The sequence below is a fragment of the Anser brachyrhynchus genome (genome assembly GCF_964034855.1).
Source record: "Anser brachyrhynchus genome assembly, chromosome: 2".
Classification (NCBI taxonomy): Eukaryota; Metazoa; Chordata; class Aves; order Anseriformes; family Anatidae; genus Anser; species Anser brachyrhynchus.
The window spans coordinates 161,356,656-161,377,487 of NC_137695.1; the positions used below are offsets into that span (position 1 = coordinate 161,356,656).

The 20,832-nt window shown below is 49.4% G+C and overlaps 1 protein-coding gene across 1 annotated transcript in view; it reads left to right on the forward strand.

Moving 5' to 3' along the window:
- Window positions 1-18,504, forward strand: part of NRBP2 (nuclear receptor binding protein 2) — a 33,438-nt gene extending 14,934 nt beyond the window's left edge. Inside the window, exons 4-18 of the mRNA XM_080582352.1 lie at window positions 142-231; window positions 801-841; window positions 920-1,014; window positions 1,316-1,339; window positions 1,689-1,772; window positions 2,446-2,501; window positions 3,228-3,323; window positions 5,171-5,303; window positions 5,469-5,571; window positions 5,718-5,768; window positions 6,447-6,582; window positions 13,769-13,822; window positions 14,267-14,330; window positions 15,252-15,307; window positions 17,207-18,504. Coding sequence (XP_080438478.1) covers window positions 142-231; window positions 801-841; window positions 920-1,014; window positions 1,316-1,339; window positions 1,689-1,772; window positions 2,446-2,501; window positions 3,228-3,323; window positions 5,171-5,303; window positions 5,469-5,571; window positions 5,718-5,768; window positions 6,447-6,582; window positions 13,769-13,822; window positions 14,267-14,330; window positions 15,252-15,307; window positions 17,207-17,275 — 1,152 coding nt within the window. The 3' untranslated portion in view covers window positions 17,276-18,504. The remainder of the gene's footprint in view (window positions 1-141; window positions 232-800; window positions 842-919; window positions 1,015-1,315; window positions 1,340-1,688; window positions 1,773-2,445; window positions 2,502-3,227; window positions 3,324-5,170; window positions 5,304-5,468; window positions 5,572-5,717; window positions 5,769-6,446; window positions 6,583-13,768; window positions 13,823-14,266; window positions 14,331-15,251; window positions 15,308-17,206) is intronic.
- The last annotated feature ends 2,328 nt before the right edge of the window (window positions 18,505-20,832 follow it).

The following is a 20,832-nucleotide window of genomic DNA, read 5'->3' on the forward strand; positions in this document are numbered from 1 at the left end:
CTCTGGGACACCGTGGCCAGAAGCCTGCTCTCAGCTTTATGCAGAGCCCCACTCAGGCTGTGTGCTGGTGCTGCCCATGGGCTGCACTCAGTGCTGGCAGTGCAGGGAGGCTGGAAAGCTGATACCTCTGTCCTCTCTCAGGTCATCTTCATCACAGAATATGTGTCCTCAGGGAGCCTGAAACAGTTCCTGAAGAAAACCAAGAAAAACCACAAGGCCATGAATGCCAGGGTAGGTTCCCTGAGAGCACATAGGAAGCGTCCCAGGTGAATTGGGAGGCTCTGTGCCTGCTGGGAGAGGGTCTCTTACAGTGCAGAGCGAGTGCATGTGGTCACTCCCTGAGTCACCCAGATGAGAGTTCTGGGGGCCCCATGCTGAACCTCAAAGCCCTCGCCTGCAATTCGAGCTCACTACCACACCAGTGCAGTTATGTACTCACAGAACTGGAACTTACTGTTGATGCAAACCATGTGCATGGTCCCCATAACCATACCTAGCTTTTGCCCCCTCTTGTGATGTGCCCTTCCATGCTCCCACCAGGGTTTTGGTGCCCTGGAGAGCTCTGTCTGCTGATAAGGTTTGTGGCACCAATGTTCTCAGCTCTGATGGTGTTTTTTGAACAGGGATTGGAAAGGAGACTGTTGTGGCTGGGACACTGTGTGGGTCATATTTGAGTGACAGTCCCTACAGGGCTAGTGGAGGGCTGATTTACCCAGTTTCTGGGTGATAGGGCTGACCTTATCTGCTGCCGGGCTCTGATGTGTGCCCCGTCTGATGGAGAGCTCTGGTCTCTGCTCTAGGCCTGGAAGCGCTGGTGCACTCAGATCCTGTCTGCTCTCAGGTAAGCTTGCTGCCACTGGCCATCCTCCTTCTGGCTGGGCACCGGCAGCACACTCAGGGCGACTGTGTACGTCCCCAGCTTCCTGCACTCCTGTGAGCCTCCCATCATCCACGGCAATCTCACCAGTGACACTATCTTCATCCAGCACAACGGGCTCATAAAGATTGGTTCAGGTAGGATGCTGCTGCTCTTGCAGCCCTGTGGCTCTGAGTGCTTATGAGAAGGATCAGCAGGAGGGAGGTGCCAGGCAAGGGAGACTCAGAGCCAGGGAGGCAGAGGAGCTGTGCAGGATGCTGTGATGAGGGGGTGCTGGCTGGGGAAGAGGTGAGAGCTGCAGGGTCCCTTGGGGGATCACCTGAGCGTCACCGACATGTGCATCATCTGTGCAAAGTGTAGCATTACCTTCTCTTCTGTTTGTGTCCTCTGCTCCACGCCTTCTTACTTACCTTCTTTGGGATCGGCACTGACCGGCAGTTTGGCACAGGGTGTTTGCAAATGGTGAGTGTCCCTCTGCCACCTCTCCAGCCCATCCATCCCATCACCCATCATTGGGTGGACTTTGCTCCCCAGTGGGCCCTGGGCACCTCTTGGCAGTGAGGATCTATAGCACCAAGGGGTGGTCCTGGGCTGTACGGGCAGGACGGGAATTGTTACTCCCATTGCAGGAGCAGGGGTCCTGCAAGCAGGGAAACTGAGTGCCCCCCCACGTGGTCTGCTTGGTCTCTTTGTGGGCAGGGGCACACACTGAAATCCCTACTGCTCTGGAGCTCCCACCTGTGCTCCAGGTGCTCCTGGGGAGCCAACTCGGAGGAGCCATGTCTCAGAGCATTTCTTGTTCCCCATGCAGCCCTTCCAGACGACCTGCGAAGCCCCATCAGGATTGAGAGGGAAGAGCTGCGCAATTTGCATTTCTTTCCCCCGGAGTATGGCCGTGAGTGGGACTCTGTCTGCCAGGGCGTGCAGGCAGAGCGAGGCCCAGGGGGTTGGAGGGGTCCTGTGCACAGCGTGGGCACAGCGGGTTTGCTACAATACGGAGCTATTCAGTGCATTCATAACTAAAGCTCTCAGCCATGAGTCACAGAAGATCTTGTGACTGTGTGATAACATTGTAGGTAGAATTTAGTGTTGATTAGTGCAGAGCTGTGCATGTGGGAAAAACAGTTGTGCCTACACGGTAATGGACTGTGCATTAGCTATTACTGGTTAGGAACAAGGTCTCGGTATGACCACAGATTGCTCTCTGAAAAGGTTATGGCTCAGCAACACTCAAAAGTGTGTAAAATGTTACAGGGACCAGGGAAAAAGGAAGGAGTAAGGAGTCTTTGTGCCATGTGCAAAATCAGTGTGATCCCCATCGTGAATATTCTGGGGCAAATTCGAGGGGAGTAAATGGGAAAGCAGGGCATCTGGGAGAAAAAGCATGCCAGGGGTAGGAGAAGCAGGCATAAGCAGAGGCGCGGGCAGAGTGAGGCTGGCTGGGCAGGGAGAGAGAGCAGTGTGTGGGGAGGTGTCTGTAGGGATGAAGCATTGGGCACATTGTTCCCAACGTGAGTGGGTGATGGCCTCTGCCTCTGGTGTGATGTGCTTTTGGCTTGGTTTTGCAGAAAAGGCTGATGGGACTGCTGTGGACATCTTCTCCTTTGGGATGTGTGCACTGGAGGTACGGAGTAGGGCTGCTGCAGAGCCTGGGAATCTGCAGGGACTCCTGCTTGACAGGTTTGCCCTTGTGGAGCCTGCTGGCTGGCCTTGGGAGCTCCCCGAGAGGTCTCCCTGCCTTTCTCCAAGCCTTTCTGTGAGCTGGGGGTCCCTTGCCGTGATGGAGACATCGCTTATGGGTGCAGCAAAACAGCCACTGCTGCCATGGCCCAGCCCTGGGCACAGCAGAGAGCTTCACCTCCCCCTCCTGTGCCCAGCTGGTGCTCCTCGGCCGCCTCTGACGGTCTCTCTGCAGGCTGTGGCAGCCCCGGGAAGGGTCATTGTGGAGGGCAGCGACGGGCTGTGCTGCTCCCGGGACACATGCGCTGCCCTGCGTAGCTTGTCCAGGCAGACTGTGGGGCTGTTGGTGCTCTCTGTGCTGTCCACCCCTCTGCACAGTGCCCAGAGAGCAGCCCCCTGCATCTGCTCCGTGTGTGGGCAGCCCGGAGTGCTGGGGTGGAGAGAAATAGGCCCCAAGGGCAGAGCTGCCAGGGAGCCCTGGGAAGCCCCTGGAGATCCGGACCTTGTGGGCAGAGGTGTGCCAGGGCCTGAGGCAGGCCTGGCTGGGCCGTGTGCCCTGCTGAGGTGCTCCACCGCTGCCACCCTGGCAGGGGGTGTGCCTTGGGAAGCCCTCAAGGACAGAGCCAGGGCTCGGCTGCCTGCAGGCACAGCTGCTCTCCTCCTTCCCCAGATGGCAGTGTTGGAGATCCAGACCAACGGGGACACACGAGTCTCGGAGGAGGCAATCGTGCGGGCACGACATTCTCTGGACGATCCCAACATGCGGGTGAGTGCAGCCGATCTGCAGCCTGACCCACCAGTGAGGCTCAGGCATCCCTCCTGGGGGCAACTCCCCCCTCCTCGGACACCTCCCCTTGGCTGGCATCTGAAGGACGGAAGCAGCCTGGTGCTCCTGTGCACTCCAGGTGACACTGGCACTCAGAAAGGGGCACAGAGACAGTAACCTCTTGGAAACCAGAGGGAAGCCAGTCTGGTGGGCTGAAGGGCACAGGGATTCCTCCCCCTGGGCAGGTCAGGATGGGAGGATGGTCCCCACCCGTTTCCCAGTCCTGCCAAGTAGTGATGCTGTGTAAATTCCCAATAGGCGCCCATGTACACGCATGTGCCCGCACACACGCATGCGGTACAGATGTGGCCAACTGAAAACAGTTCAGTAGAGGCCAGGGAGCACCGCATTCATGGCACCCACATAGATACAGACAGTGTGAATAGCTGCATTCTGCTTCTAAGGACCTACGCTGAGGGCGATCCCTTTCGCAGGTCACTGGGGTGTCAGCCCTGTCCTACAGGTTGCCAAGTAAGCCCTGAGGTCTCTCTGGTCTCTTATTCCCCACCCCAAGCATTCATTTTACTTACCAGCTAGCCTGGCTTGACGTTCACTAGAGGATGTCATGCAAACTCATGCCATGCATACTTATGCCATACATTAGAGATTAGGAGGAAATTCTTCACTCAGAGGGTGGCGAGGCACTGGAACAGGTTGCCCAGAGAGGTTGTGGATGATGCCCCATCCCTGGAGGTGTTTAAGACCAGGTTAGACGAGGTCCTGTGCAACCTGATGGTGTCCCTGCCTATGGCAGGGGGGTTGGAACAAGATGATCTTTGAAGTCCCTTCCAACCCAAGCCATTCTATCGTTCCGTGATTCTGTGATACTTAGGAACAGAGCTTAATAAGAAAACAGGACAGATTGAAGAGACCAGGTGCAGGGCTCAGCCAGAAAAGTGCACTGACCTGCAGCATGCATCCCCTCCACGTTCCTCCCTGATCCACACAACCCCCCCCTTCCTCCTCCTTTGGCCCATCCCTGAAACATCCCATAAGTTTGTACATGCCCCACATTATCTCGTTTGATCCCAGAATTCCCCCAGACATCCCATAATAAACCTTGTCCCCCTTTACACGGCAGTCCCCTTGTTAGCACAGCGTCCCTGAGAGTTTCTTTTGCTGAGCAATTAGCACCAGGGACAGTGTCACTGCTCACTGCAGGTGGCCATGAGGGGTAGGCTGTGTGGGCACCCACACAGACATCTCTGCTCTGGTCCTCTTTTCGTCTTTGTGTCTGTTCTGAGCAGCCCTAGCCAGATACCCGTACAGAAACAGCAAGGGGCATTTGAAGGGGACAGGCCCTAGAGTGGAGCACGCAGAAGAAGCATGTGTCATGCAAAGCTGAAGATCTTGCTTTTCTACCATCAGGAAGCAGAAACGGGCAGATGCCTCCCTCCTCCCCTGCTGCTGTCAGGAATTCCTCCAGCTGGCTCCATCTGCCCTTTCTCCAGACCCACCAGCATCTCTTTGGAGGGCTGCTGCTCTCAGAGCTGACCCTGACTGGCTGCCAGGATACACCCCTGCCTTTTCTCCTTACACCTGGGCTTGCACTGCATACTCCTAGCTGGATGGAAGCAAGTCAGGAGCAGAGTTCTGCAGCTGGACTGTTGGCGGATACCCAGCAGAATGCTGCCCACCTGCAGCACCCTCAGTATCGGTGCTGTGCTGTGGGAAGCAGCTGCTCACATCTGCTTCCCATGAGAGGCAGCCAGGGCTGGCAGTGATGCAGATGAAGCAGGACCATATCCTGCTTTGTCTCCAGTTTATGCCTTTTATTTGACCCTCAGGAGTTCATTCTGTCATGCTTGACCCTCAACCCAGACAAGCGACCGACGGCTAACAACCTGCTCTTCCACCGCGTGCTTTTTGAGGTCCATTCCCTTAAGCTGCTGGCAGCACATTGCTTCATCAACAACCAGTGTGAGTAACTGTGAGAGGTCAGCCTGCCCCATTTGAGCTTGTATTCCAGCCCCAACAGAGCCTGAGGAAAAAGGCAGTGACCCACAGACCTTCCCTGGGCACTGTGCTGCAGGACCCACCTGTGCAGGACCTCCCAGCTGATGCCCTTTTCTGGCTTTGCCCTAGATCTGATGCCGGAGAATGTGGTGGAGGAGAAGATAAAGGAACTGGACCTGAACATGGTGATGGCAGAGATCCGGCGAGAGGGTCGGCCTGGAGCACAGTGGAGGTGAGGATTAGCAGGGTGATTTTGGAGCAGACAAAGGTTTGAGCCCAGGATTTTTATCCAGTGTGATGATCCCGGCATGGTGGCGTAGACTGCTGCACTTCTCTCCTGCTTCCCCCAGTAATCTTCCTGTTCTGCTTCTCTCCCAGGTACTCAGAGGTTTCCTTCCTTGAACTTGACAAATTCTTAGAAGATGTCAGGTAGGTTGTGGGCATGTCCCCAGGATCCCATTACTCACCCCATTCTTTGGGCCTGTGCTCCTGTTGAGAAGTCTTCCTTCTCTCCAGAAGAGCACCTACATATGAATTGCTTGTCCCCTAACCCCCACTAACTCTAGGGTGCAGTTTGAGAGGGTGGCAGTTGATTTGGGCGAGCCACACAGGGGACCACGTTAAATCTTTGAAAGCACAGATAATCAAGCTGCAATATCTGGAAGCATTGCCTGGCACTGCTGTGGCTCCAGAAAGACAAATAGCCCTGACTGCAGACATGAAAGTGGTGCTGGCTGACCTGTAATGTGTACACCCAGCTTCCATCCATGCTGTCTCTCTGCCTTCCACTCCCTGGACAACAGGGAGGCAGGGCCAGGGGCCTGTGCTGCAGCACATGTGGAGCGTCCCATTTTTAGGAGAGTGCTTGGTCATTCCTTGGAGCCCCTCTGTTACTCCCCGTGTGTGGGTGAGCAGAGCTGGGTTGCAGTGCCAGGTGAGGTGAGCTCAATGGTCTGCCATCTCCTCACTGTGCTACCTGCCTGCCAGTGCTGCTGCTCCACGGGTTCGGACCCCCCTGCTCTGCTCCATGACCCTCCATGCAGACCTTCACCAGGGCTGTAAGAGGACAGGGCTCAGTTGTTTGTCCTCTCTCTGTGTCTGCACCAGGAATGGGATTTATCCTCTGATGAACTTCGCTGTTTCCAGACCCCATGCCCTCCCACGCGCACTATCCCAGCCCCAGGAGGACACTCAGAAAGCCAAGACCCCCACCCCAGAGCCCTTCGATGTGGAGACCAGGAAGGTAAGGTCAGATCCAGGTGGTGACAGTTCTCCACTAGGAATAAGCAGAAAGTCTCCATTCCTGACACCTTACTGCAGGATCTCTCCTGTTAGCCATGCACTGAACTCTAGCTCGGGTGAGAGCTGTTCTTGGTGCCTTGGCTGCCCCAGGGCTGCGACGCTCCTTTTGGCTGGAGCTGGTGATGTCCATTTCACCTGAGACCTTCTGGAGCAGCCCCATCGCTTCTGATTCTTTGGCTCTGCCTTTCTTCCTCACACATCTGCAGGCAGCTTGGTGGCACAGCATCTCCTGTGCCTTGTTGCCGGGGTTCAGGTTTGAAACCTCCTCCTCATTTGATCAATTGATCATCAGTATCAAATTTGGTACTAACAGTATCTGAGAGCAACCTAGATGCCATCTGAGATCAGGGCCTGTTCTGCCTGTCACTGCAGACAAGATTGCTCGACCTGACACTGAAGTCACAGGCAGCAAGGTTGTTGCAAGTGGGTATATGGATCTCGGATGGGAGTGGAAGGGTGGAGGGCAAGGGAGGCCCAACACAACACCAGGGTGCTTTATGCAGCAGTGAGGCCTTCCAAAACCGTGATGTAATCCCTTGCTGAACAGAGCACGTCAACGCTGCAGCATGGGACCGTGTGCTCTGGGGAAGATGGGGCTGATTGGAGGCATCCAGTAAAGAACAAAGCTGGAAAACTTGCCTTGTTAGAAAAGCCCAAGAACTGGCACTGTTTGGCTTAAGGAAGAGAAGACAGATTAGAGATGGGCTGAAGTACGCAAGTGATTGTCACAGCAAGAGAACAGGCACCTGTTCTTCACCTGGGGGACAGAACAGAATATCGCAGGTGTAAACTGCAGGAAGGATGTTAGGAGGAGGTTTCTGATGGCGGTAAGAATGAATGGGCAGTTGGGAAGGGGCAAAGTCCCCACTTGTGGAAGTCTAACTCAGGTCAGAAATGTCTTGGATGTGGCCAAGGACGGGTGGGTCTGGTTTGGGGCAGGATGCCATCCTGATATCCCTTTCAGCCCTTGTTTTTGGGGATTCTGTGGTGGCGGCGTACTTTTGCAGGCTTCTTTCATGATTTACTCTATTATTAATGTACTAGAATCAGTTTCAGGTGCCAGGACTAGGATCTGCAAGATAATCTCTGTCTCTCAGGTTCTTGGATTTCACACAGTGTCTCTGAATCAATGACTCTGTATCTATTTGTCTAATGGTTTTTTGCAGGAAGGGTGGGCAACATGGATTTGACAGCATTTTGAAATGACAAATCCACCACTTCTCTGAGGAGCAGGTTGCTGGGATTAATCACTGCTACCGAGGGAACTGAGTGCGCTTCATTTCCCATTGAGACCAGCCTGGATTTGGTTTCCAGTGCTGAGTCTTGTTCTGTCATGCAATTATTCATGTGGGAAGGGACATCAGTAATCTAACTGGGTCCCAAAAACCTCTGAGGATGGAGATTCCATAACCTTCTAACTTCCCCATCCTCTCCTCCCAGCGTAAGTGCTCCAGCCCAGCATCATTTTGCTGGCGCTCCATTGAACTTGCTCCACTTTATCAATGTAATTTGTCTATTGGAGGCTAAAAATTGAGTCTACCCCTGGATGTAGACCCTTATGTAGACCCCCTATGGCAGGGGGGTTGGAACTAGATGATCTTTAAGGTCTCTTCCAACCTGAGTCATTCTGTGTAATTAAACAAATGCTGAGCATAGGGGAATAATTCCTTCCCTCAGTATGCTGGCTGTGTCCATGGGGAGACAAGGTTGTTGGCTGCTGTCATCAGGGTACAGCTTGAGCATGGCACTTCTTATCATGACTTCTGTCTCCTGAACTGCCAGCCATCTTTGAGATTAGGCAGAGGAGCTCACCGGTCTGTATGTACCTCTGTTTCTTAAAAAAATAAAATAAAAAAATTTGGACCTGTTATTTCCCTGTACAGGGTATTTCCCTGTACTGACACTTTTAAGTCATTTGTCATCAATCACCTATGGCACTGTCTTTGTGTTACCATGGATGGTACAAATAGAATTTCGTACTTACATTGAATTGATGCTAAAAGTGCTATGGAGGACTAAACCTAATTCTCATTCCTGCAAGATTCTGTGAAATGCCTTCCTTCAAAAAGTATATCATCAGCGGTTTCTTCATAGCAGTCTGAGAATCAGCTTTCAGTGCACTTAAGTTATGCTTTATTCATAGGGCTCAGTGCTTATTTTTAGAGAGAGTGCTGTGGTGCTCAGTTGGATATGTTAGAGAAATGTAAATGTAAACCTAAGCATTTATCTTCTCCCCTCTTTGCATTTGTTATATACTTGTTATATGTTACATGCTTTTTCACCTAGTGCCTCAAGGAAAGTGCTGCAAGTATGTTATCTGTCTGACCAATGTGTTCAACAACTGTTTAAAAAAACAAACAAACAAACAAACAAACAAAACACATAGTTTTTGCTCAAATTGACAAAGGAGTAGTGATCTCAAAGGCACTAAGTTTCCACACATTTCATGAAAACTTGCAGCTGGGCAAACCTGCAAGTCCCAAACAAGCATGGCTGCAGTGCAGACTCTGTTCTGGGAGGCAGCAGCAGGATGCCCAGCAAGCCCCCATGGGCAGACCTGCACCATGACTGCTGCAGCCCCTTGTGCAGTTGTCGAGGTGGGGAATGTGCAGGAGGGGCTGCGGCACTGCATGGGAAGAAAAAGAGGGTTTATGACCTTTGGAAAAGAGGGCGGGTTACTCAGGAGGACTATAAGGATGTTGCGAGGCTACGCAGGGACAAAATTAGAAAGGCCAAAGCTCATCTGGAGCTCAATCTGGCTACTGCTGTTAAAGATAAAAAAAAATGTTTTTAAAAATAAACAAACACAAAAAGGAAGACTAAGGAGAATCTCCATCCTTTACTGGATACGGGGGGGAAACTTTGTGACAAGAGATGAGGAAAAGGCTGAGGTGCTTAATGCCTTCTTTGCCTCAGTCTTTAGCAGCAAGACCAGTTGTTCTATGGGTACCCAGCCCCCTGAGCTGGTGGAAGGGGATGGGGAGCAGAATGTGGCCCTCATAATCCATGAGGAAATGGTTGGCGGCCTGCTACAGCACTTGGATGTACACAAGTCAATGGGGCCAGATGGGATCCACCTGAGGGTACTGAGAGAGCTGTCGGAAGTGCTGACCAAGCCGCTTTCCATCATTTGTCAGCAGTCCTGGCTATCAGGGGAGGTTTCAGTCAACTGCTGGTCAGCAAACGTGATGCCCATCTACAAGAGGGTCCGGAGGGTGGACCCGGGAAACTATAGGCCTGTCAGTCTGACTTCAGTGCCAGGGAAGCTCATGAAGCAGATTATCTTGAGTGTCATCTGGATAGGAGGATCTGGAGGATCTGGATAGGCTGAACCGATGGGCTGAGGCCAACTGTATGAAGTTCAACAAGGCCAAGTGCCGGGTCCTGCACCTGGGGCAGAACAACCCCAAGCAGAGCTACAGGCTGGGAGATGAGTGGTTGGAAAGCTGCCTGGCAGAGAAGGACCTGGGAGTACTGATTGATAGTCGGCTGAATATGAGCCAGCAGTGTGCTCAGGTGGCCAAGAAGGCCAACAGCATCCTGGCTTGTATCAGAAACAGTGTGGCCAGCAGGACCAGGGAGGTGATTGTTCCCCTGTACTCAGCTCTGGTGAGGCCGCACCTCGAGTACTGTGTTCAGCTTTGGGCCCCTCACTACAAGAAGGGCATTGAGGTGCTCAAGCGAGTCCAGAGAAGGGCAACGAAGCTGGTGAGGGGTCTGGAGAACAAGTCTTGCGAGGAGCGGCTGAGGGAGCTGGGGTTGTTCAGCCTGGGGAAGAGGAGGCTCAGGGGTGACCTTATCACACTCCACAGGTACCTTAAAGGAGGCTGTAGTGAGGTGGGGGTTGGTCTGTTCTCCCACGTGCCTGGTGACAGGACGAGGGGAATGGGCTAAAGTTGCGCCAGGGGAGGTTTAGGTTGGATATTAGGAAGAACTTCTTTACTGAAAGGGCCGTTAGGCATCGGGATGGGCTGCCCAGGGAGGTGGTTGAGTCGCCATCCCTGGAGGTCTTTAAAAGACATTTAGATGTAGAGCTCAGTGATATGGTTTAGTGGAGGACTGGTTAGTGTTAGGTCAGAGGTTGGACTAGGTGATCTTGGAGGTCTCTTCCAACCTAGATGATTCTGTGATTCTGTGATTCTATGGAGTGAACATCAGAACCTGGGGCCTATGCGTGTGCGTGGAGAAAGCAGGGAAAGGCAGCTGGACGGTACAGAGTGCAGGCAACCAGGCTGCCTTTCTTCTTCGGAGTCTGACTTACCTCCTGCTTTGCCAGAGGCCCTGGCAAGGGCCGGCTTTTACCTATCTTCCATCTTTCTTAGGGATCATACTTTCGGCCTGCTGAAAAATTTGCTTTTAAATAGTTTTGCATTTCAGTCACATTTTTACTCACATTTTTTTCTCCTAGCAAAATTCACTTAGCATCACCCTTAGCTCTCTGACAGTAGCTCTAAAAGTACTAATCCTGAATTTCAGAGCTAGTTTAACTGTGACAACCCTGCCAAAGAATCGGACAGCTCTGTCCTTATCACATCCCTGACGACTTCCCTTTATGCACTCCTGCAATAGGTGAGGTCAGCTGGCCGATCTGGCTGGAGATAAGCTCTACCAAGAAGAATTCATTTTCAGCAGCGTGGGTGAGCTGGTAACTTACCACCCAAGTACCTACCGCCCCAGCTGTGCCAGCCCCAAGGGAGGGAATAAAGACGTGGAAAGTAGAGCACAGGACTTCTGCTCTGCACCGTGACCAGAGCAGCTGAAATTAATGAGTGAACTTGATGCCACATGACAGGTTCTTGTGCTGCTGGTGCAGGCCCTTGGAGTTGTCTCCATCCAGGAGGTGCTGCAGCATATTCAAGATCATGTGCTTATGAGTTACCATTAACAACAGTTAATTTAAACTGAAGTGAAAATGTTTCTAGCCTTTTTAGGCTTCTTAAGTGCACTGCAGTGTGATATTTCATCATTCCTTTATGGAAATACTCCTTGATTAGGTTATACCAGTTGTACTGTATTTCTTCTCACAGGAGAGTGTACAAACTACTAGTTCATCTGTGTAGTGTGATTTAGCTGGGAAGAGATGTAAGAAGCAGAAGAGGTGAGAAAGAGAAGCAAGAGTGAGAAGAGATAAAAGAGGATGTTGATGACGTGCGGATCATGCACACACTCACAGCTCAGCCCTCTCTAACGATAATCAGCACCTGTGCTCCAAAACCAAATATTAGAGCTGTATTAAAACTGCAAAGACAGGCTACAGGAGATGGTGACAAATAGAAATGTCCATTTTAGCGTGGTGTACAGCTACTCCTTTTAGCCTATGTGGGTTTTTTTTGCTGTGGTCAGGTGGGTCAGGAGGTCAGGGTGAAATCCCCCAGTGCTTCCCTAGAGCACTGGTTTCTTCAGCATCCAAAATGACATCTACTCTTCATTTTCTGTGACTGTTAAGAACTATCTGAGTGTTGCAGATTGTGAATAGAACTATTTAGGATGAGATGTCTGTGGGATTGTTAGGCAAAGAAAAGTGCACGCTGTCATTATTCTGCATCTGGACACTGAAGAAAGGTGTTGATAAACTGGAACAAGTTCAATGGAGGGCCAGTAAAGCAGTGCAGGGCTGGAGCATTGGTCCTGGGAGAAGAGGCTGCGGGAGCAGGGCTCGCTCTGCATAAAGGGAAGGCTTTGGAGCATCTAATGGCAACCTGCCCATACCCGTGAGGGGATTTCTGAGGAGATGGAGGAAGCCATGCTCTTTGTGTAGGAGCCAGGCTCTTTACAGAGGTGCACACTGGGAGAAGAGACAGATTGAAATGGGTACATTCTGGATGGATCTGAGGAAAATTTTTTTCACGGTGAGGATGGTTAAACAGTGGACCAGGGCACAAAGAGGTTATGGGATCTCCATCCTTGGAGGTTTTCAAAACTGAGTCAGGCAGGGCTTTTGGCAGCCTGGTCTGAATTCACTGTTTGTCTTGTTTTGAGTAGGGGGTTGGACTAGAGACCTTCTGATGTCCCTTCCCACCTGGATGATTCTTTTATCATGGGTATCAGGTAAAGAGAGATAGAGAACAGGTGGCAGTGATGCACTCAGACATCATCAGCCTTCTCTTTGATGATATGTGCAAGATGCTGGGCAGTTCCAGGTAATTCAGTGCATAAACAAAGGAGTGCATGGCCAGACAGTGTGCTGGCATTACTCAGTGTAAAGGAAAGGGCACCCACCTTGGGCATACACTTGTGTTGGTCAGTTCTTGGAAGAGAAAGAGATGGCCTGGAGATGATAAAGATCAGAGGACAGCGAGTTTTCCAACTGAGAAGAGTGTTAAATGCCTGGAGATATTTGTCATAGCAAGGAGTTGTAATATAGGGGTACTGGGCAAGAGAAAGGAATAAGCATATAACTCTCCTCTGAGCATAGGCCTGAAATCAAGGACTGTATATGAAATCCTGTTAGAATCTGCTTGGAACATGGATGCTGATTCCTCACTAGGTTTCCTGTCTTCTGGGTTGGCCAATGGCATGCTGTCTCTCTTTTACCCAGACAACATGACTTCTGGTGTGACCCATCTTGTTACTTCACAGGAACTCAAACATACTAATAAAAATCCATATTTATCTAACACATTTGAATGTTCTGTGATGTGATGCAGTCCTGGTTCCAAAAGAAACCCTGTATTTCACTTCAATAATACTTGGGATTTCAGTTTTGCACTTTTGTCTGATTTAAGAATTGGTCATCCCTCAAGGACATGAACAAGTACAGTACTAAAATGTAACCACGAGTTTTGGCAGGATTCTGGGGGAACCTACCCCTGACAAATGAAGCAGGATAATTCACCCTGGCTGTAAAACTATCCCAGAACAACACCTTGCACAGGACTCCTCACTTACCCACCTCTCCACCAGCTGATGATGACAGTTTGTAACTGGGTGTTGGACTAAATTATACCTCAGCTGCTCCACCTGGACAATTCCTAGAAATGTGGGCAGGGGGAAAGATCAGGCTGGCAGTTGGAATTACAGGTTTTAAATAGGATTTTGAGAGTCATGCTTGGAAATCAGGAGCAAAGCAGACCTGGGGGAACTAAAGGGGCTGTGTCCAGGCTGATGTTTACTTTGCCCTCTTCTAGGTGGTGCAAATGCAATGTAACATGGAGCTGAATGAAGACAAGACCCAGTGGCATGTAAGTATTCAGCTCCAGCAACTCCACGAGGCACTGGAGCAAGACCTGCTCTCTGTACCCAACTCTGGCATCCCACTGTGACAAAGTTTGGTCTCAGCTAGTTTGCTGCAGTACCTGAAGAACCTACTCTTGTCTCTTTACAACAAAAGAAGCCCAAAGAAGAGTGAAGCCACCAGAGCCCCCCGGCTTCAGGACAGTAGTCCTTGATATCTTTGTCTGGACGTCTTTTAACTCTGCTTCTTTCTAACTTAACAGTTGCAGCTTATCTGTGACTGCTTAGAGAACATTTCTGTAAGACACTCAAAGACATCCAGCATGTTAGCAGTTACCAACACCCTCTCTGCTCACCCCTGCCAACAGCTTCTAGTGCTGATGGAAGAGCCAGCACTGTTGTCTCTTACAGAGAAACTGGTGTTTGTAAAGATTACTCTCTTCTTTCTGCAGCTCACTCTTCTGCTGATTTTGGAGGACAAATTGCATCGACAGTTGAGCTACGACTTGCTGCCCAGTAGGTTTACTTGTTTTTTGTGTATGAATGCAGATTTATTGCCTGGTAGCCCTGGTGAGGTTTAGGCTCAGAGTATGTTAGACACAGATTGTGCTTAAAGTCAGTTTTTCTTTCCTTCTCATACTGGGAAAGCAGAACAAACCATAATAACCATGTGGCCCCTGTTCTTATCCACTCTGGCATGTAGTACTAGCATGCACTCTAAAGTAGTGAACTTTGGCAGTCCAGTGAGTGGCCATCAAGAGCATGCATTTAAGACTGAAATTTGGGACGTGGAGTTCCAAGGGAAATACTAGTGAATGAGTGAATTCTACCCTCATTCCCCAGCACTGGTGCAGTCTCTGCAATACCTTTCAAAGGAAAAGGTGACTTGTCCTCTAAGGGAGTCCTGTGGCTCTGGGGAAGGGTGCTTCTCCTTGGAGAAGGTCCAACACAGCGGCTCCTTCCTAAAACATGCAGAAGTCCTATGGGAGCCATGCAGCTAGCATCCATTGACTGCCTTACAGACAAAATGAAAACATAAAGCTTGGGAACTAATGCTTGGGAGTTGCTGCTTCACCAGCTCCTTGTGTTTTTCTGCCTACAGGTAGTGGCCTGCTTTCTTTTCATGCTCAGCCAAAACAAGCACAAAATCTCAAAGTGACACATTGCCAATACTATTGTGCTTTGTGTGCTTTGGGGCTGGAGCTTGTTCCTGACTGGTGCTTTGTTCTGCTTTAATTCCTTGCTCACTGCTGTACTTTATTTGCCCCAGGATTACTTAGCAATTACTTAGCCAGCCAGAAATACACTGCATATACCCCTGAAGCATAATGAAGCATAATGCGGGTGTGCTGTGAGTTAGAATAGGTGTGCTTTACAAGTAGAAGAGAAACTGAGGTGCATGAACGTTCATGTTCTCACTGTTCCTCCTCTCTGCAGCTGATAACTCCAAGGACTTGGCCACAGAGCTGGTGCATTACGGATTCATCCACGAGGTAAGCCTGCTTGCCATTCCTTGCCATCTCAGCTGTGCGTGCACAGTGCTGCAACAGCAGTCCCCAAATCCATGTGGCACCTCATGCTTCAGAGGAGTAGGAGCTCCTCCATTCCCTGCCTGGCAGCCAGGAGCAGTCACAATGCCCAGCCTGCAGCTCCATGCTGTGCTAATTCCCTTTGCAGTGAGTGACACTTTTTTTTTTTTTTCCCTCCATACTTTGCCCGTGCTGTTGGGCTTGAAGGGACAGCTGTATTGTGTTGGCAGGGTCACAACACTAATTATATCAACCTTACACTGATTTTGAATGTGAAAACCAGAGTGACGGGAAAGGAAGTCAAGGCCACCTCCTATCTCCCAGAGAAACTGCTCCAGTAGTCTGTGTTGCTCAGACAGCTGCTCTTACGTCACTTTGCAAATTTCTGCCTGCCAGAAGTGACCTACCCCAACATTGAACTTCCAGGCTCTCCCTTGGTGTTTACAGACAGTTCCAAGTGAGAATGCAGAACTGCCCTGTCATTCCGACAGCATAATAGCCTCAAGGAAAGACAGCATGGAGAGAATTAAAAATATATCTATTTTTATTTTGTACAAGTTAGGAATTCTTGGGCTGTAGGCAAAGTTTTGGAGAATTCCTCATTCTGGATGCTGACATTAGACAAGGAAGGGGTCAGCTTCACTGAATGAAAAATATATGTGAGTACACCTGAGAAAAAGTACATTTAGACTTTCTTCATCTGAGCATGGTGATTGTGCAGCTTGGCACTGAAACAATGGGGTGCTTTCTCCTGTGCTCTGGAAAATACATGGCATTCGGGGCATTCTAGAACTGTAGAATATACTTCACTGGTCTGTGTTCCAGACTGCAAATTACCTTTCTCTTTCTTTCTCCTAGGAGATAATCTCCTTTTAAAACATCTTTCCCTCTCTAACGTCTTTTTAACTTCACAGGTAGTGACTACTTTTTCTCTCAGATGGTGTAACTGATGTACATCTTGTTAAACTGAGCAAATGTCCTGAGCTTGTATTTAGCTTGGAAGTATGCTGCTTTTTTCTAATCTGAAGGACTTGTGTGCCCAAATGCTCATTTGCTTTTCCAGCTGTAAGAGTGGTTTGTCTAACAAAAGATACCATCTATGCCTTACAAATCTTGCCTTCAAAATACAAATTTTTTCTTAAAAGAAAGGTAGTAATTTATCAACAATAGGGACAGGAGAGTGCCTCTAAGCAATGAGAAAACAAGTCACTTTTTTTTTTTTTTGAATAAGTATTTTGAGTTAGTTTCTGGCAGTTCCAAAAACCCTTTATGACACAAGATGTGGGTGTTTTGCATCCTTTACATATCATAATGTATTTCAGTAACTCTTAATGAATAAACATTCTAATTGTGTTATAAAACAACTACTCCTGAATGTGTTAGAAAAAAAGATTTCTGTACAAAATAGTTGCCAAACCAACAAAAAGTGATACCATTTTAAAAATTACTTTAATTAGCAATAAGGATACTATAAAAACAGGTAGCCATAGAAAATAATTTTAGATCCAGTGGTAAGTTAGTTAAGTTGAAATTAAACTAAACAAAAAAAGCTGGACCTGTTTTTTTCCTTCAGATTGGACACTCCAAAGAATTGACTTTTGCCTTTATACAGCACCTGACACAATAAGGTTCCATTCTTGATTGATTGGTCATTTGGTGTAATTCAGTAAATGCAATAATTAGTAGTGGTATGTTCCAGAACTGCTCGTGAGTTGTTCTCTTCCCATATCAAACCTCAGATATAAAATCTGGAGACTGAGATGGAATCACGTAAGGAAGGAATATACACAATCATGTAAGGAAGGAGATATCCAAGGTACCAAGCCAAATTAATCTGTTGGCTTGCTTTTTCTTTTATTTTAGGATGACTGTGAAAAGCTGGCTAACTTCCTGGAAAATGCCTTCCACAAATACCGGTCTCCTCCCTTGTGAGTCACTTTGCTGCAGTCTGGGACAGCAGGGTCTCCTGTGCCACAGGGACAGGCAGCACACCAGACGGGAAGGCTGCAGGGCTTCTGACCGAACTTCCTCCAGTGGGACTGACCAGACCACTCGCTCCAGACTGAATCTTTGCAGTCCATGAGAGGTGTATGCCTTAGCTGTGGCATGGAAAGACAACAGCAAGTGGAGGAGTAACCAGCAAACAGGGGACGGCCCGTGCACGAGTATGCGCTCTGGCCCCCACTCACGCAGCAGTAAGCCGGAGGGAGTTGTGAGGCGTGGGGGAGTGCGGTAGCACCTCTTCAACCCCTTGCTGATGGTATTTGTGAAGATACAAAGCTGCTGCAAGACTTCCCCAAACTGATAAATTTGCCTCTGGGAATTATAAGCTTTTCTCACTGCAGGTCCCAAAGCTATTTTTTTTCCTCTTTGCCAGTTGGTGATACATGCAGAAGAGAGGAGAGGAGCAGGATTGGAAAGCTCTGGTGCAGTTTCCAATCTGCCACATTCTGTTCTTTATATCCAGTTATTCCTGTTTTGGTTTCTCCAGCACAGATAAAACACTGTGATGCCTTGTAGTTAGAATTGCACACTTTGGTATAAGCTGAAGAGTGGACTTTGTGAGCTGGACTTGACATGGCAGGAGAAGATTCCAGAAATCCAAATCTACCAGCTGGATCCTAATATGTCAAAAACGTGGAAACGCCACTGGTGCTGAACAAACCCTTGTCATTCTCCTGTTTGTCTTAGGCCTTCCAAAATCTCATGATATCTTAAGGGGGAAACCCCTGATGTCTCTTCCTCCCCTGTTTCTCCTAGAGTATTTGTAACTTCTGTCATTAGTGTGGAGAAAGGGGCAATCTTAGCTGCAGTGCATGTCAGGCTCAATTGGTGAAAATTGCAAACAGGAATTATTTGTGTAGCAAGAGCTATGCAGTGCTGCTCCATGCTGTTCGTGTTGTGCCGTATGGTGCCATCGGCCTCACGCTGTGCTGTGCTGGTGTGCTGTGCTGTGCCAGGTCCTCTGTGCCTGCATTACGCTTTGCAGTGTTCCACCAACTGTATTACACTGGGCTGGGTTTGCCATGCTACGATGCTACGCTGAGCTGTCAAATTGTGCTGTTTTCCCAGTTGTGCTGCGCTGTGCCAACTTTACAGAAACTGACAAATCAATAAAGCCATTGAAAGCAGCTTATCTCATCAGAGGAGCTGATCCACTGAGCAAAACACTCAATAATTTCTTAGTCACTCTTACAGTTAAGAAGAGTAAAAAAGGTTCCTTGTGTTCAACAGACTTATCCACAGAATCAGGTAAATTGGGTAGCGGAGGAATCCAGTAGAGAAACGTCATTCAGCTGCATGATTCAAAAATTGCTCCTTCTCCAGAACAAGCTTGCACTTGCTTTTGCAAACTGAGAAATTCCTTTCTATACCAGTTACTTCATTTCCCTGATGAGCTCATTAGCTCTTCTTTAACACATTTCACCCGGTTTAATTGTTTCTTTTAACATTGTTACCACTCAGTTTGAGTGATGGTTCCCCCTCCTACCGGCCATGATGTACTCAGCAGTTATGAGTTCGTTAACCAGCTGTTGTTGGATGTTTTGAATGCATGACGGGCTGTAGACATAGAATCACAGAAGAGTCGAGGTTGGCAGGGACCACCCAAGATCCCAGGAGGTCCATTCCGCCCTCAGCGGTCTTCCAGCCCAAAGCTCCTTGCTCAAGCTGGGTCACCCAGGGCCATGTTCAGTCAGGTTGGAGTATCGCCACGGGTAGAGACACCACAGCTTCTCTCAGCAACCTGTGCCAGTGTTCAGCCAGCCTTGCTGAAGAAAAGTGTCCTCCTGTGTTCAAATGGAATTTCCCATTTTTCAGTTTGGGCCCATTGTCTCTTGTCCTGACACTGGGATCTGCTGAGAAGGGCACGGCTCCATCTTCTTCAGCCTCTAATCAGGCATTTGTACGCATTGATGAGCCACTGCTAGCCTCTCCAGGCTGAGCAGCCCCTGCTCTCCGCCTCTCCTACAACAGATGCTTCAGTCCCTTCACCATCTTGGTGACCCTGCACCAGACTCACTCCAGTAAGTCCATCTCTTTCTTGTCACTGGGAGCCCAGCATGGGGTCCAGCACTCCAGATGTGGCCTCACCAGCACGGAGCAGAGGAAGGCTCTACCCTCAGCCACCTGGCAAGGCTTTCCCTGGTGCAGCCCAGGATACCATTGGCCTTCCCTGCTGTAAGAACACGTTGCAAGAGCACATTCTAGAACACAAGTCCTGTGAGGAGCGACTGAGGGAACTGGGGGTGTTTGGTCTGGAGAAGAGGAGGCTCAGGGGAGACCTCATTGCTCTCTGCAACTGCCTGAAAGGGAGGGGTGGGGAGCTGGGGGTCGGCCTCTTCTCACAGGTAACCAGCGATAGGCCTAGAGGGAATGGCCTCAACTTGCGGCAGGGGAGGTTTAGGTTGGAAATGAGGAGACATTTCTTCTCAGAAAGAGCGGTCAGGCATTGGGACGGGCTGCCCAGGGAGGTGGTGGAGTCACTGTCTCTGGGGGGTGTTCAAGGGAAGGTTGGACGTGGTGCTTAGGGACAGGGTTTAGTGGGTGACATCGGTGGTAGGGAGACAGTTGGACCAGATGATCCTGGAGGGCTTTTGCAACTTTAATGATTCTGTGATTCTGTGACTGCTGACTCACAGTCAGCTTGGTGTCCAGCACGATGTGCATGGCCTTCTTTGCAAAACTGGCACCATCACAAGAATGGAAATCCTGCCCTCACATTTGCAAGTCAGACAAGAAAGGAGATGTGGCCTCAGACACAGCTGGTCAAGTCTGATCAGCTCATTACGGTTGTAATACTTGCCCATGTTATAGTTGTGGTACTGCACATCTTTTAGTAGAATATCTAGTCTTTAAAGATTGCATAATGTAGGAATCCACTGTGTCTCAATAATTAATGTTTTCCAGTGGTTAACGGCAGTCACTTAAATTCAGATTAGAAATGTGGTTCACGTTTTTATGTTCAAATTCAGACATTGTACCTTTATCTGCTAGATAAAGGAACTTTTGCAGTGCAAGATTTATCACGTTAAGAGTACTTAGATATTAAGTCATCCTTCAGAGGCTTTTGGTGAGCTTTATTGTTTTTAGCTTTCTTAATCTTTTTATCAGTCAGATAAGACTTTTGGAACCTGTAAACTTCTCAGAGCTTTTTCCCTAGCCTTCTATCTTGTTTGTAGCACGGCCAGCAGGCCAGGTCATTCTCACGGCCCTTTAAATAATTAAGTGCAGAGCGTAACAACACATCTGTGCCTTGCTGAGGGGATTCTTCCTTTGAAGAACAGCCTCCTCGTGAGGCACTGTCTTTTCGGGGCCCTTTTTATTTCAGCGGCATTTCCGTCCCGTGACAGAGATCATCTGCTCTCGGCCGTTTGACCTCGCCTTGGCCCGTGTATTTTAATTCGCATGTAAGAGACCGGAGCCACCTGAGAGGAGCAGAGCAGAGGGGAAGGGCTGCGCACAGCTTCAGGCACCGGGACTGCAGCAGT